Source organism: Mauremys reevesii, linkage group 1 (genome assembly GCF_016161935.1).
Source record: "Mauremys reevesii isolate NIE-2019 linkage group 1, ASM1616193v1, whole genome shotgun sequence".
Classification (NCBI taxonomy): domain Eukaryota; kingdom Metazoa; phylum Chordata; order Testudines; family Geoemydidae; genus Mauremys; species Mauremys reevesii.
In genome coordinates this window covers 346,870,923-346,884,836 of record NC_052623.1, presented here as the reverse complement: position 1 = coordinate 346,884,836, position 13,914 = coordinate 346,870,923, and the positions used below count along the sequence as shown (strand labels likewise).

At 39.9% G+C, this 13,914-nt stretch overlaps 1 protein-coding gene across 10 annotated transcripts in view; it reads left to right on the top strand.

Moving 5' to 3' along the window:
* The window catches only part of CELF2 (CUGBP Elav-like family member 2), a 440,299-nt gene that overhangs the window by 135,624 nt on the left and 290,761 nt on the right, over positions 1 to 13,914 (top strand). For 7 of the 10 annotated variants that reach the window (XM_039519503.1, XM_039519496.1, XM_039519494.1 and 4 more), the window contains exon 1: positions 3,741 to 3,890. The exons of 2 other annotated variants lie outside the window; for them this stretch is intronic. In XM_039519503.1, coding sequence (XP_039375437.1) covers positions 3,784 to 3,890 — 107 coding nt within the window. In that variant the 5' untranslated portion in view covers positions 3,741 to 3,783. Of the gene's footprint in view, positions 1 to 3,740; positions 3,891 to 4,756; positions 4,816 to 13,914 lie in introns of those variants that run through there. One more of the 10 variants, XM_039519485.1, reaches the window with a different exon arrangement.

Here is a 13,914-nt window from a genome sequence, read left to right as displayed (position 1 = left end):
GTTCATTTTACACAGGAGTAAATGACAACACAAAACAGCGCACAATCTGGCCTTGGCTGGAGTTGAAGGTTCCTCTTATGGGAAGGTGTTAGATAGACAGAACACTATCTTAGGCACTGATATGGCTGATTCCATTATTATAGTAGCTGAGGACTTCACAATCTTTAATGCCCTACCTTACAACACCTTGTTGAGGTAGGGCAGTGCTATTATTATCCTCCATGTTACATATGGGAAACTGAGGCACAGAGAAGCTAAGTGACTTTCTCAGGACCACAGGGGCAATTTGTGGTGGAACAGGGACTTGAATCCTGGTCTCCTAAATCCTAGGCGGATGTTCTAGCCACTAGACCATCTTTCCTCTGTATGTGATCAGATATAGACTGGTGCCCTCCGCATGCTATTTTGCCTCTTTGTAGGGAAGTAGCAGTTTGTTTTGGACATATGATAATTCTGTTGTTTTCTTAAGCAATCTGAATGGTTAAAAATAATCCAAGGGGAAGTTACAGAATATAGGCCAGTCCTTCAGCTGGTATAAATCATCCTTGCTCCATTGACTTTATGCTGGTCGCCATGAAGCCCTTGCAAGTAATTAACATTGCCACAGCATTCAGTTTATGCAGCACAGTATAATTAGTATGGGAAATGCTTACATAATTTCTAGGAGTCCTGTAGTTATATTAAATACTAACTAAAGGAGTTGTAAAGCTTTTAATGGCTACCACTGCATATATTTGTGTATAAGAATCTACAGTATATATGTAGAAGTTGCATATGTGTGATCTGATGTGTCCATTAATGGCTATTAGCCAGGATGGGTAAGGAATGGTGTCCCTAGCCTCTGTTTGTCAGAGGGTGGAGATGGATGGTAGGAGAGAGATCACTTGATCATTGCCTGTTAGGTTCACTCCCTCTGGGACACCTCGCATCGGTCACTGTTGGTAGACAGGATGCTGGGCTGGATGGACCTTTGGTCTGACCCAGTATGACCATTCTTATATTCTTATAATGTTAGTATTAAGTGTTGTATTTACCTTTAAATTTTATACCTGGGATTTCATCCTGACAGAAACCAGATAGCCCAGTGCATCTGGTTTAATCTTCCCTTAAGCCATATTATTTTAAAGGCACTCCTGTTTAGTATGTCTTGCAATGGAAAGGTAATAGACATCACAATTCCACTCATCCTCAGCAGCTGTGATCCCACTGAAGATGTTGCTATGTCAGTCATTTCATTTTGTATGATAGAAAAATGGGTTGTTTTTGTCTTTTAGTGTTACCACTTAGTGGTTTTTGCTTTTGCTTTTGCTTTCTTTACCCTGTGGATGAGCCCTTTCAAAATCCTTAGATTTCATTTTCCATAACTGCTACTTTTCCTTCCATGTAGGAGCAGAACTGATCAAGGATTTCCCAACACCATGTTCAGTCAGCTACCCAACGCAAGCTGCGTTGATTCCATAACTAGGCCCAAAGGACTCTGCAGAAGCCATTTTACTCAGTCCCGAAAAGAAACCATTGTACTTTCAGCCGATAGCGTCTTAAGATGCTGATTCCTCCCATGTTTTTGGACAATTGTAGCAGTTTATCAGCCAGTGCCTGACATTCACCATTCAGCTGTGCATTCTCTCACATACCCCAGAGCTTGTAGTACTCCAAACATCAATCTTATGAGTCTGAGGCTGGTCTGGACCAACCCAATCGTCATGACAGGATACAGCAGGCAAAAGTGATTTGGAGATGGAAAGCATTGGTGCACCAGTACAGAGCCCAGAACCTCACCTTCAGTGTGGGGGAGAGAGAATCTAAGGCGCCAGTGAATCTAAAGCACTAGTCACCACAGGCTGAAATGGCAGTACTGGAGCTAGTGTTTTAGGATTTAGTGTTTGGGGTTTGAGTTGCAGGACTTGTCATGGTGGCGTAGCATTGTCCCAGCCAATTCTCATGACTGCTGCATGGATTTTCAGTAGAAGCTAAATGCAATGCCTTTTAGTGCACTTTGGAGTATGTACTTTTAACAGTGAAAATGCACTATTTGTTTTGCAGTAGTGCCTAGAAGCCTCAGTCAGAGAGGACCCGATTGTGCAAACACAGAACAAAGAAGACGGTCACTGCCCCCAATGAGTTTACAGTGTGTAAGGGCTTTTCTGCACAGCAAGTTACTGCCTGACCAGCCAGAGTATGAATCTACAGCACCCCAGCTTGCTGTGCAATAACTCGCCCAGTAGACTAGCGCTACGTACAAATCTAAGGACAAACCTTTGCCCACCATAGTGTCATGTTCTCCTTTCACTGAAGGTGAAAACCCACCATCATATTTGCTGGGTTGATGACTTCTTCCCGAGGGCCCCCAATCCCCTCTCCCACCCACCAATGAGACCAAACCTAACCAGTAACACCAAACTCAGTAAGGGAATCCTCCAACTGTGAAATTCTGTTCAGCTGTAAACAGGGATACACTAGCGAGTAGTTCATATAAGATACCGATGTGTGGTATAAAAAGGGGGACTCCCAGGAAAAATCATAAACCAAAACACACACGAATTTTGGGAAAGTTTGAGATTCAAGTCTGTCTTTAGCTTAGTGTGCAAGGCACACATCGGGCCCTTCAAATAATTCTGTATTTGAGGTCTGATTCTCATTTACCCCAATAGCTCTTCACACCACTCTGGTAGCATAAAGGGGACTTCATGGAATTGGTGCCCACTTTAAGATCTATTTACACTGCCAGAGTGGTGTAAAGAGGCTATAGAGTGAATGAGCATCAGTCTCTTAATGTCTTAGCAGGCTGGGGGGGCGGGGGAAACACTTATCTACATATCTGGTGAAGACCTTAAATACATGAGATAGAGATGAGGTATAGAGGTTTCTCCAGCGATGCCATGAATGAGTCTAGACATGAAAGTACACTTCATTTTGACCCCATTGGAGACTAGTGATTAAGGGCCACTGTTTCTATTGAAGTCAATAGCGAGGGACCCATTGACTTCAGTGGGAATAGCTTTTGGCCCTAATTGCCTTACAGATGTGACTCTGTGGCCTCTTTCACGGATTTCATCAACTTAGGAGTTTTCAGGGCTGTAAGCAATTAAATAGTTTGTAATGCAACCCCTAATGGGTGTGCAGAGATGTCTGTAAAAGCTGCACATCCACATAGTCACCGGTGCAGCTGAGCTAGGTCATGTGCTAACGCTGCAGAGGAGTTGTGTCCAGCAGGAAATGGCAAAAGCAAACTAAAAACTCTCAAAAGATCCCTAAACTCTCAAGTCAACAATCCTCAGTTTCTCTGATCAGGGCTAGTAGGTCCTGTAAAGCCACTCAGCCTCGAACAGGGCGGGGAATGAGGGGGAGAGAGAGAAATCCTACTGTGAATCCAAAGCCCCAGAACGAGAGCCTAAGCAAAATCCCTTAAAGCACACAAGCCTATCCAGCCACAGCCTCCGTGTGCTGCAATATTGATAATTCACAAGGCAAACAAAAGATGCATTTCATATTTTCATTTCACCAAACAGAATAGAAAACTCATTAATTTTTTTTGAAGGGTGGGGAGGTTACTAATTTTTTTGATGGTAATTAGGAGAGCTAACACCAGCCAGGCAATAGTGAACGCAAACAAGACCCCTATAGGCAGCAGAGTGCATTAATGTAAAATATGCCCAGACAACATAACTTGTCAGAGAGGATTATTTCTGCTTAGTGAATCTGCAGGGGCCCCTTTGCTCCACCACTCAGCGTCTGACTAGAGAGAGAAAGAGTAGCCATTAGTGAGTAGCAACTGTGGCATTGATGTTTGAGCGCACTTCTGAACTGGCTTTTGTTGAGAATATCGGTGCAGAAAGCATGCGCTGTCCCAAATCTGCTGTTACTATGAGAAATGAGGAGCTGCTTTTAAGGTATGTTGTCTCCTTTGTTTAATGTGTGCTTTCTAGTTGTCTGGGCCCGCTGTGACTATAATCATGCTCTGTATTAAGTAGTTTCCCTATTTAAAAATTCTTAAAAAAAAAGACAGAGGGGCATCGCTGTGTGCAAGCAGCATTTCCACGAGTTACAATTGCATTTAACGTGTCTGATGACTGATGTATTAAGAAAAGCAGGCAACAAATATAAAAACAGCTGAAAGCTGGTTCTTCTTTTATCATCTCCTTTGCAATATTTCTGCCTGATTCATTATTATGCATTGGGTATGGAATAAACATGGAAAGAGACTCCATATTAGAGCTAGTGCCCTAAGTACCACTTTTAATTTTCACTTAGTCTACATAAATAGTCATGAATGATCTACCTCATCCGGATCACTTGAAGCTGTTCAAAAAATGTCTGTATGTACATGTATGTATGTGTGTGTGTTCTTAACGTACCATAGTGTAGTGGAGAGCAAGAGGCGGCCACCTTTTTCAGAGGGAGAGAGACAGAATTATGCTAGAATTGGCAGCCTGCTTTGAAAAATGTAGTCTTTTGTTTATTTGCTAGCAGACATTGTAGCATTGAATGCATCTTTTGGTCTGACAATGGGACAGCTGAACAATGGAGCTGTCAAACTAGCTTAATGCATGTCTGGGGCTGCTTTTTTTTTTTTCTTTCTCAGCCCATTTTTTTATTTTTTATTTGTATAGACTGTATAGTACGAAGCGTTGTAGTATCACTTGTTTGTGGGGTTTTAAAATTTGATATCCACTGTTAATGAGGGGGGGTTGCATCATGTAATTATGTCTGTTGCATTAAGTTGGAGATTTATTGATATCTTCTCCTTTAACTGTAGAGAGAAAACTTACTGATTCTGAATGCTTACAACACTGATGTCCATCTGGCAAATTCAAGGTTACTGGACATGTGTTTACAATATTTTATGTCTGATCATTTTAACTTTGACTGTTCTGTTGATGCCCACTATTTTTAAATTTTGTTTTGGTAATGAAAACTAGCTACAAAAAATGATAAAGCAGACAGAGATGTATACCAGTTTCCATTTTTGGAATCCAACTGTTAGTATTACATTAGGATTTTTAAGGTCAAGCCGAATAATTTACATGGATGATTCCTGTCCTAAAATCTAACAAATGAATACATATGACATTCCTTGAATTATCCATCTATTTATTTAGAAAGACCTTGTTTAGGATTAGAGTGTTGAAGACATTTTTGTTTCTAGATTTAGACGTACTCTTATAGTCTCGTAAAATACAGTGTTATAAAAAGAAACTTGTTTGCCAAGCTTTCCAAAAATCTTTAAATCATTTCTCAGGACAACTGCACAGACTTTGAATGGGATATCATGTCGTCAATAGCCTGGAGTTTCCACAACTCTTGAAGTCTTTAAATAGTTTACAGATTAATTAACGATATCCCTGGCCTTGTTAATATAATAAAAATGTAATCACTGAGTGGATTTACTAATAGAAAAGATTGATATGCAGCTGCGTTGTTTGGCTTTTGTTTAGAACAGTTTCTTTAAAGGGCTTGTTTTCGTTTACTGCATTCCCTTGTGTTTAGTTTTATGAAATCATACCGATGTTTAGAGGAGAGTAAATGATTTCTTAACAAATAAGGACATATTGCTGAGAGAGAGCTCTTAGCAGCATACATTTAAACAAAATTATTTTACTGGAGCCATTCAGAGTCCCTTGTGCTTACGGTGTTTGTTTCCATTTAGAGATAAAACAAGCTGAACAGATAACTCTCTTTTTTGGTGAATAAAAAGATAAAATGACAAGTCATGAAAAGTGCATGTGTTTAACTTAAAATAGAAGTTGTAACATAGAAAACGTTTGCTTGCAGGACATATACTGCACTCAATCACCATAAAAGTTAGGCATGGTGTTTAACATAACGAGATCATGCTCAAAGCCTGCTATAGTCACTCTTTTCCCCCTTGTACCTTAAAAGAACGTTTTCCTTCCAGAGAAGTGTTAACTAGTCCCCACAGGGCCAGTTCTTTTCTGCCTAGGACTGTGCAGCTGGAGTGAGGTATCTTTTGTCGAGTTACCCTCACTTCGGCAATGCATTCTAGCAGCTGCTCTTATCATGGTCCCTTGAGATTATCAGGCAAGAAAGTATGTGATAGCCTGCTCCAGATTTAATGTAAATACCCCTTTAATAATCACCAGAGCTGGGTGCTAATGACAGAATGGCAATTCTCCAAATTTATCAGTCACTAACATGTCACCTGGACAACATATCCAGCTTCCTTGGTTGATGGAATCTCAATTACCAAACCTGTTTCTAAACCCATACTTCATAATGAGTTCATACCATACTGCCACTAGTACAGTGCAAGTGATAAAATGCAGAGGAAAATAGACTATGTAATCAGTGTTCATCTTGTCCAGTATACTCCAAATGGCATCATATAATACTTTATTCGCATTAAATTGAAACTTGCAATACAAACAAAACTCCTAAAATAATAATCTTATTCCTGTGCGGATATTTACTGGGTCATTGCTCTTTTAGCCTTTTATTTAATTATTTTAACAGCTAAGATGTGAAACAGGTTCCTAGTTTCAGAAGAATTTGCAGGTTAGAGGTCTCCGGCAATAATACTTCAGGTGTCTTTAGCTTTAACCGGTTGTGAATGGGTGAGATTCAAAGAGCAACGTGGCACCCAGAAGTTGGTAAACTTGTCAACATCGCTTCCTGGAACAGTGACAAGATAGCTAATTCAGACACTGCAGTAAGTAGTTGTTTGTTCCTGCAATGACCAAGTGTAATGCCAGAAGGAATTACAGTTCTTAGACCAACCTAGCAGAGCAAGACTAGCTTGTGTGTGAACCTGGGAAATGGCTTATCAGAGTGCCGTAAGAAGACCGTAGCTGTAATGTATTTATTTATTAGTCTGTTGTCGTCTATATTTTCTTCAGATTCATGAACTACCATCTCTAACATCAAATGTGTTAATATTCTTTTTGTTATATTAAAATAAAACTGAAGTGTTTGTTATCAAATGTAAGTATGTAAGATTGCAAACTATACCTTTGTGGCTGAAAAACAAAGGACAACATTCAGTTAATATTCATATCTAGAACTTTTACTGCAAGTGTAGATTGTGCTTGAATACTTAAGAAGTCACTCAGGAGTGAATCAATACTAATTATTGTAATCAGGAGGGTTAATTAGCTGAAGATGCTGCTGATGGAAAGTTCATTGCGTACAGCCCTGAAAACTCCTAAGTTGATGAAATCTGAAAGCAAGATGCCTAAGAGGACTTTGTATCGAGAGCAGTTTGGCTTTCATTTGGCATTTGAGGGGCTGGTTCTTTCAAATAAGAAAACATTTGCATTTTATATCTATAGAGGAAATGAGAAGAGGCAACTGAGTCTCTCTTGAAGAGCTTTCTGTAATAGTTTCTAACTGAACGCCTTTTGAGTAACCAGAAAGTCTCAGTGTAACATTCATTTGTAGATTACCTAGACATTAATATAGATAACCCTGTACATCTGAAATCTTGTTTCAGCAACTTTATTGGGTATCACTTTACCAGTTTATTATCTGGGTCTTTTTACTGTATGGTTATGCAACTTAAAAAAAATCATTGCTTTTTGACTGCTCTGCCCTCTAAAATACCAGTCACATTCGTTCTGTAGAAAGGTATTCAGCTTCTCTTAATTTAAAAGGACAGTTATTAAATTACCTATTTGTGAATTTAAGTTATGTGATATGGAATAAAGGCTGAAAGGGGAAAAGAAAATTTTCTTCATGAGTGTTTTGGGATTCCCACACTTCACAGAACAATTGTGTTCCTTAAAGTGAACATCATTGAATTCAAGATATATAAAAGCTTTTCTCACAAGTGGACGGTGAGAAGTTTGGGGTCCACCCCCCCCACGGTTATATCCAAATGAATCCCTGTGTTTGTTTGAACACACTGTCAAAAAAAAAAACCACTAGTAAAGTGTTGTTTTGAAAGGCAGAAATTCTTTCTCAAAACATATCATTCTCTGCTCTCTAATGTCATTAGCGATTATCTAGTACAGGTGCTATTTATCTTTGCTTTCCTATGACTGTTTTACTGCTTCCAACACATTTACTTGTATGTCAGCCGTATAAAAGGTAACTGAAAATGGCAGCTGTTGAGAGAGCATGTCGCCATGCCTGGAATGACATGCATTATCAGGGCAGCATGAGCTGCTGGCACTACAGCCCATTTCTACTTGACCTGTCGAATGATTGGCTGCCTGGGATAGTGATGAATCACTAGAGTTTATGAAACAGGACTGCTGGCATTCCCACAGAGGAAATCAAAACTGGAATTTTCCTCTAACGCTATTGTCGTGGCAAAATCACCCCCAGCTTTTTGTTTTGCTTTTGCTTATTTTATCCTGCAGCTAAAGCAAATGTCTCAGTTAAGCTCATTTTAATGCTGTCCTTGGCAAGCTAAACATTGTGCCAAGGTTACCTATCTCTATTAGATAGAGCAGGAATGATTGAAACCCCACATCTGAGCACTCCCACGTGTTGGAAAAGCTGGGATCTGGATTTGAATTTGGGAAGATCAGCCACGTCTTTATTTTTTTTTTATTGGAGTTCACTGAGAATGACTATCCAGGAACTGGCCTAGTATATGAGTAACATCTAGGAAATGGCTTTGTTTGTCTGGTGTGAGAGTCAGGTGACCATTTAAAGGTCTGATATCTGATGTTCCACTAGTGATGGTATACACTTTGGAAAAGCTGGGGCTCACAGTTTCTTGCTTGTCGATGATGTATACAGTTTCCACCTAGTTCATAAAATATGAAACCTAAAAACATTATTTGGATTACACGGTTTGTCCTCTGAGCCTTGTGCTTGTGGAAGAGCATCTTGGTCTGTGAACCTTCCAGTATGCTGAAGAGATTGAGAGATGGTGGGTCACTAGCTGCTCTGCAAGGATGTAGCTATGTGAATATACTGCTTGTATTTCAGTGTAACCAAGTTCTAGTTTTGTGTATTTCTACATGCAAAATACCTGGGCAGTCAGCTAAACACATCACTATCTGGCTCTGGCAATAAATTTCAGTTTTCGTCCCCATTCAACTTTGTGATCCAAGGGCATGGGCACCTTTTCTATTTAAATATATGTGCCTGTAGTCGCTATTATACTTTTTCATCTTCTTCTGAATAATTCAGAAATTGCCTCTCTTAGGGACAGGCTACCTGAGTGCATGCATAGCTCTTATTATTTCAGCCCTAGCCCTCGGCTTGCCCTCCAAAATTTCAGAAGCAGTCTAGGGACAACTTCCATTCAGCCACTAGTTGGTGGTTGCACCTCTGAACTGTCTTGTCTGACCTCTAGGTGGGTGAGGAGTAACTACTGCACTCATTCTGGAACATTCCCATGATAGCAAATCAGCAGGTCATCTTCAAGAGGAGTCTTTCAGCATATTGCTAGACAATAGCCTGCCACTGGTGATTAGAAATGGGGATTACTGGAGGACGAAATAAAGGGGGTGGAAACTTCTTATCCCACCTAACTAATTGAGAAGAGGAGATAAAGCTGCAGCAACCTGACGGAGACCATTAAAACAGCGATGCTGCTTGCACATGTGGATAGCTGCACACATTCTAAAGAGATGTGGATGTTATGTTACTGAATTTAAGGCCTGATCCGGCAGCCATGCTCAGTCTGCAGCTGCAGAATCAGGCCCCTGTAGGAAGGAAATTCTGTGAGTGATCAGAAAATCTTAAGACTTTATGTATTTGTTCTTACCGACCTTGTTTCATCTATAAAAGACCTTTGGTTTTATTTTAGCCTTTTTCATAACTAAACGTGACCGATGTATTTTCAACCAAAATATGAGGAAAAGCTCACTCTAGAGCTTGGAAACTTGTCTGCAGCATTTCAGCCCACATTTAATTTTAATGAGAGAGTTATATAACTCCTTTAAAAATCACAGATACGAGCAGTCCCTGAACTGCAGCAGCAATGTCAGGTTTTCCCCTGCAGTGCTGTTCAAGTGAATCATACAGAGAGACTTCTCTGTGCGAAGTTGATATATGCACATTTTATTATTTAGTGAGATTCTAAAATGCACCAGTCAGAGCTGGCCGAAAATTTCCTGATGGAAAATGCTGATTTGTCGAAATTGAAACGTTTTGTGGGATTTTGTCAAAATGTTTAATGGGAAATTATCAAAATATTTCATTTCTATCTCAGTTCCACTGTGTTGTTTCCAATTTTATATTATGAATTATAATATACATGACAATGATAAATTAAAACAAAATGTTTTGCCCTCATCAAAGCTAAAGCTTTTGACAGCCAGTAAAACTAAACTTTTTTATAAAGTTGAAATGAAATACTGCATGAAAAATTCCAGTATTTTGACTTTTTTTTTCCTGATAAGGGATGAAACAAAATTTCAAAATCTCAAAATTTGCCATGAGAAGGGAATCCCAAATGTTGACCATCTCCAGTACCAGGAGTCGCATCACCAACAGGTTTTTATTTGGAAATGGAAGTTCAGGAAAAATTAAAGTGAGATCCTCTGTTAGAAAAATAATCAGGGGAAAAAGGATGTAGCTTTCACTTAAAATGTCTTGCAGTTTTTGCACTGCCCTTCCTTTTCACTGCAGTTGCCTTGTTCTAGTGGACTTTGTCTGTTGGAAATAGCAGTGTCAAATGAAGATAGATTTTATATATATATCAGTAGTAGTGTAACTTATTTCTGAGCACCCAAGTGCGTGACACACATTTCACAAAACCAAAAACACCTATGGAATGCCCTGTCCTAAAGAGCTCACAATTTAAGAATAAGGTAAGATAAAGCCGGTAACAGCAACAAATGATGAAAAGAGAATGAGGTGAAGGAAGGGTGGAAGTTACATTAGTCATGTCTGTCTAGCCAATCAGGTGGGCTACACAGACATCTTGGTAGTTTAACAGTAGAGGTAAACACTTGAACTAAAATCCCCGACCCTATTTGTATCTTGTACCCCAGCCCCCACAAAAAAGTCTGATTGGGTCCATGTTCTTTTCTAATGTTTCTCCCCCCCCCCCAATCTTCCTCTTTTGATTCCATCCCATATTTTCCCTCCTACCTTTTCCCGTTCTTTCATTGATGAGTTCAACCCCTCACCCTACACGCCTACTGGTTTAATTCAGACCCTGCTCACTAGCTACTCACTCACTCTCGCCTCCCCCACATCCACCCCCAAACAGTCAATCTCCCAACTGCACAAAACAGCCCACAGAATCCCAAGCAGCCAACATATCCTAGGTGATCCTGGAGCTCCACTTCTCTCCTCTGAAGGGAGGCAGGGACTTCTGCATGTGTTGAGGAGGGATTGCCCAGTTTACAAAGTCAGATATGCAACTCCTCCCACCAGTGCTTAATTTGTAATGAAAGAGGTGCTGGGGCTCTAGCAGTTTTTTTTTTTTTTTTTTTTTTTTTTACGTTCTGACTGATGCAGCAAATCCAGAGGTGCTGGGGCTATGAACTGCCAAGCCTAGAGGTGCCAGGGCTCAGCCCTGGCAAACCCTGGCACAAATTAAACACTGCCTCCCACCTCAGCCACCATAATATTATTCCATTTCACTTGGGAATGGACTAATACCTAAATCCAGCAATAATGAAGTCCCATCCTATGTTTCTTCTCCATCACTGTCTGGAAAAGAGGCTTTTTTTGCTCAGTGAATAGAGCAGCTGTTACTTAGTAGGAAATCGGAACTGCCCAGTGCAAGCAGAATCAGAGATTTCTCTCCCGGATAAGCAACGGCTGTTCCATTCATTCTGTTGCTAGGATCATTCAGTGCTACTTGTGCTGTGGGGAATATGCCAGTTATAAAAGGACTTGATGAATAACTGGGTTATGGGAGGACTGGGGGTGAAAGAGAACGAGGTCTTAAAAATTCATTCTCTCTCTCTCTCTCACACACACACACACACACACACACACACACACACACACACACACACACACACACACACACACGTACATACGGAGGTATGCAGAAGTACACACAAGTAGCACCTACATTTCAGCAGTAATGCTTTTTCCTAGCACTATAAATTAACAAAGGGATTTTTAGAGCCCAATCCTACATGGCATGGTCCCAATGAAGCCACTGGAACTACTGTAGTTGTGGTACTAAGCTCTACATTCGATCATAAATGTTTGCAGGATTGGGACCGTACTTTGTACAGATGACTGTTGACAATATTTGCAGAACATAAGCCTGAGTAGGAACCATTTTAGAGCCAAATACCTTTAAAAACCCTCCTTAAAATGCAAAATGGGATGTTAATAATGTTTGCCTTTTGTCATAAAATCTTGCCTAATTGCTTTAGAAAAGATAAAGTTGTTATTACTCTACAAATGGAACAAAGGCCTTATACCCCCAGTCTGATGAAATCACCTTTGCATCAGTATAAAACAGGAAAACAAGAGTGAGTGGGAAGTTTTACTATAGCAACCAAGTTTACATAATATCATTGTTTTTCAAGCAAAGGCTCTAGAAATGCTTAATTCAAGGTTCTGTACTAATTTTAAATGACATTCATTTCTGTGAATAACTAATTACGGGGGAACAGATCATAGAATCAGACAAAATCTCTCAAGTACCTAATGTTTATTGGTATTTAAATTGCATTGACTAGACCTGACCAAAAATTGGTTATTTTTTTTAGATCAAATCGTCTCTAAGCACTTTTTAAAAACCAGAAACATTTATACAGTTTTAATTTAAGAATGTGATGCGGGAAAGATATGTTTGATGCTGGTTTAAAATGAAGAGGAAGCCTTGGAGGCATAGAAAAAACGCATACATGAAGTTTAGGGCCCGATGTTGGACCTCATTCCCAAAACTAGTTCTGAATCTCTTCAGGAATCAGCTTAAAATTAATGAATTACTCTCAGGAATAACGGTTTATAGTCCCTTTGATTATGCCACACAGAGAAATAAGTTTGTAGTTTTTGTGAAGCATTTAGGGAGAATAGAGTAGAAGCTATATTTAATTTTACAGAAATAAAAAGATCACTTATCTTAATGCTTGTTTCCCTCCCTTCCTGCCCCTCCAGAGATCTGCTACAAAATTAACCTCTTACTCACTGGGAACCATGAAACAAAATAATTCATTACCTGCTACTATATACACTACTACTTTCTAGCCTGTGGTCTGTGTGGCACGGGTGTTTCCTTGTGAAAGATGGTGAACGTTTTATGTGCATAGTATAGAGCTGCTTGGGCAGATTCTTATCTTACTTACATGGGTGTAAATCTGGAATCACTCCACTAAAGTCAAGGGGGTTTGCTCCAGATTTACACTACTGTAAGGGAGATTAGATTTCTGTTAGAAGCTTGTTCTGATGCCCAAGATCAGCTCAAGCTAGGGCAGTGCTCGCTGGCCTAGAGGGGACTAAAGTAGTATATTTCTACACTGCCTTGCGGGCTCATTATGTAATGAAGTCATTCAGAAACTTTCCCTTGAAGTGCTTCCTATAGTAGCATTTCCTATGTTCAAAAAATGGATGGGAAGTTGACTAAAAGACTGACAATTAAGTTAAGACAGGGGGGTGTGGCGAAGCATAAGCACCATGCCAGACTTGACTAAAGGGCTACCATGGGGCTCTGCTTGATTTCTCCCAGACTGGATTAGAATCAAAGGCAATGATGTCAGAATGAGCTCATACCCTTGAAAGTGATGCAATACTTATCCCCTTTCTTCCAATTCGCTCTCTTGTGTGGGTCTTTCCTATAAAGACAGATTTTTTTATAAGGCTGAGCTGCTCTAGAATACTTGTCATGGACACAGTACATAGTTCAAAGAACTGTACAACCAGTGACTAATCCACAACATTGTGGGGTAAATTAGTATTATCCTCCCCATTTTACAGATGGAGAAACAGAGGCGGAAAGATTAAATGATTTTACTAAGGCAGCAAGAGCCGGATAATGTTCCTCTGAAGTCAATGGGCATTGGGTTGGGGCCTACCACAGTGGTA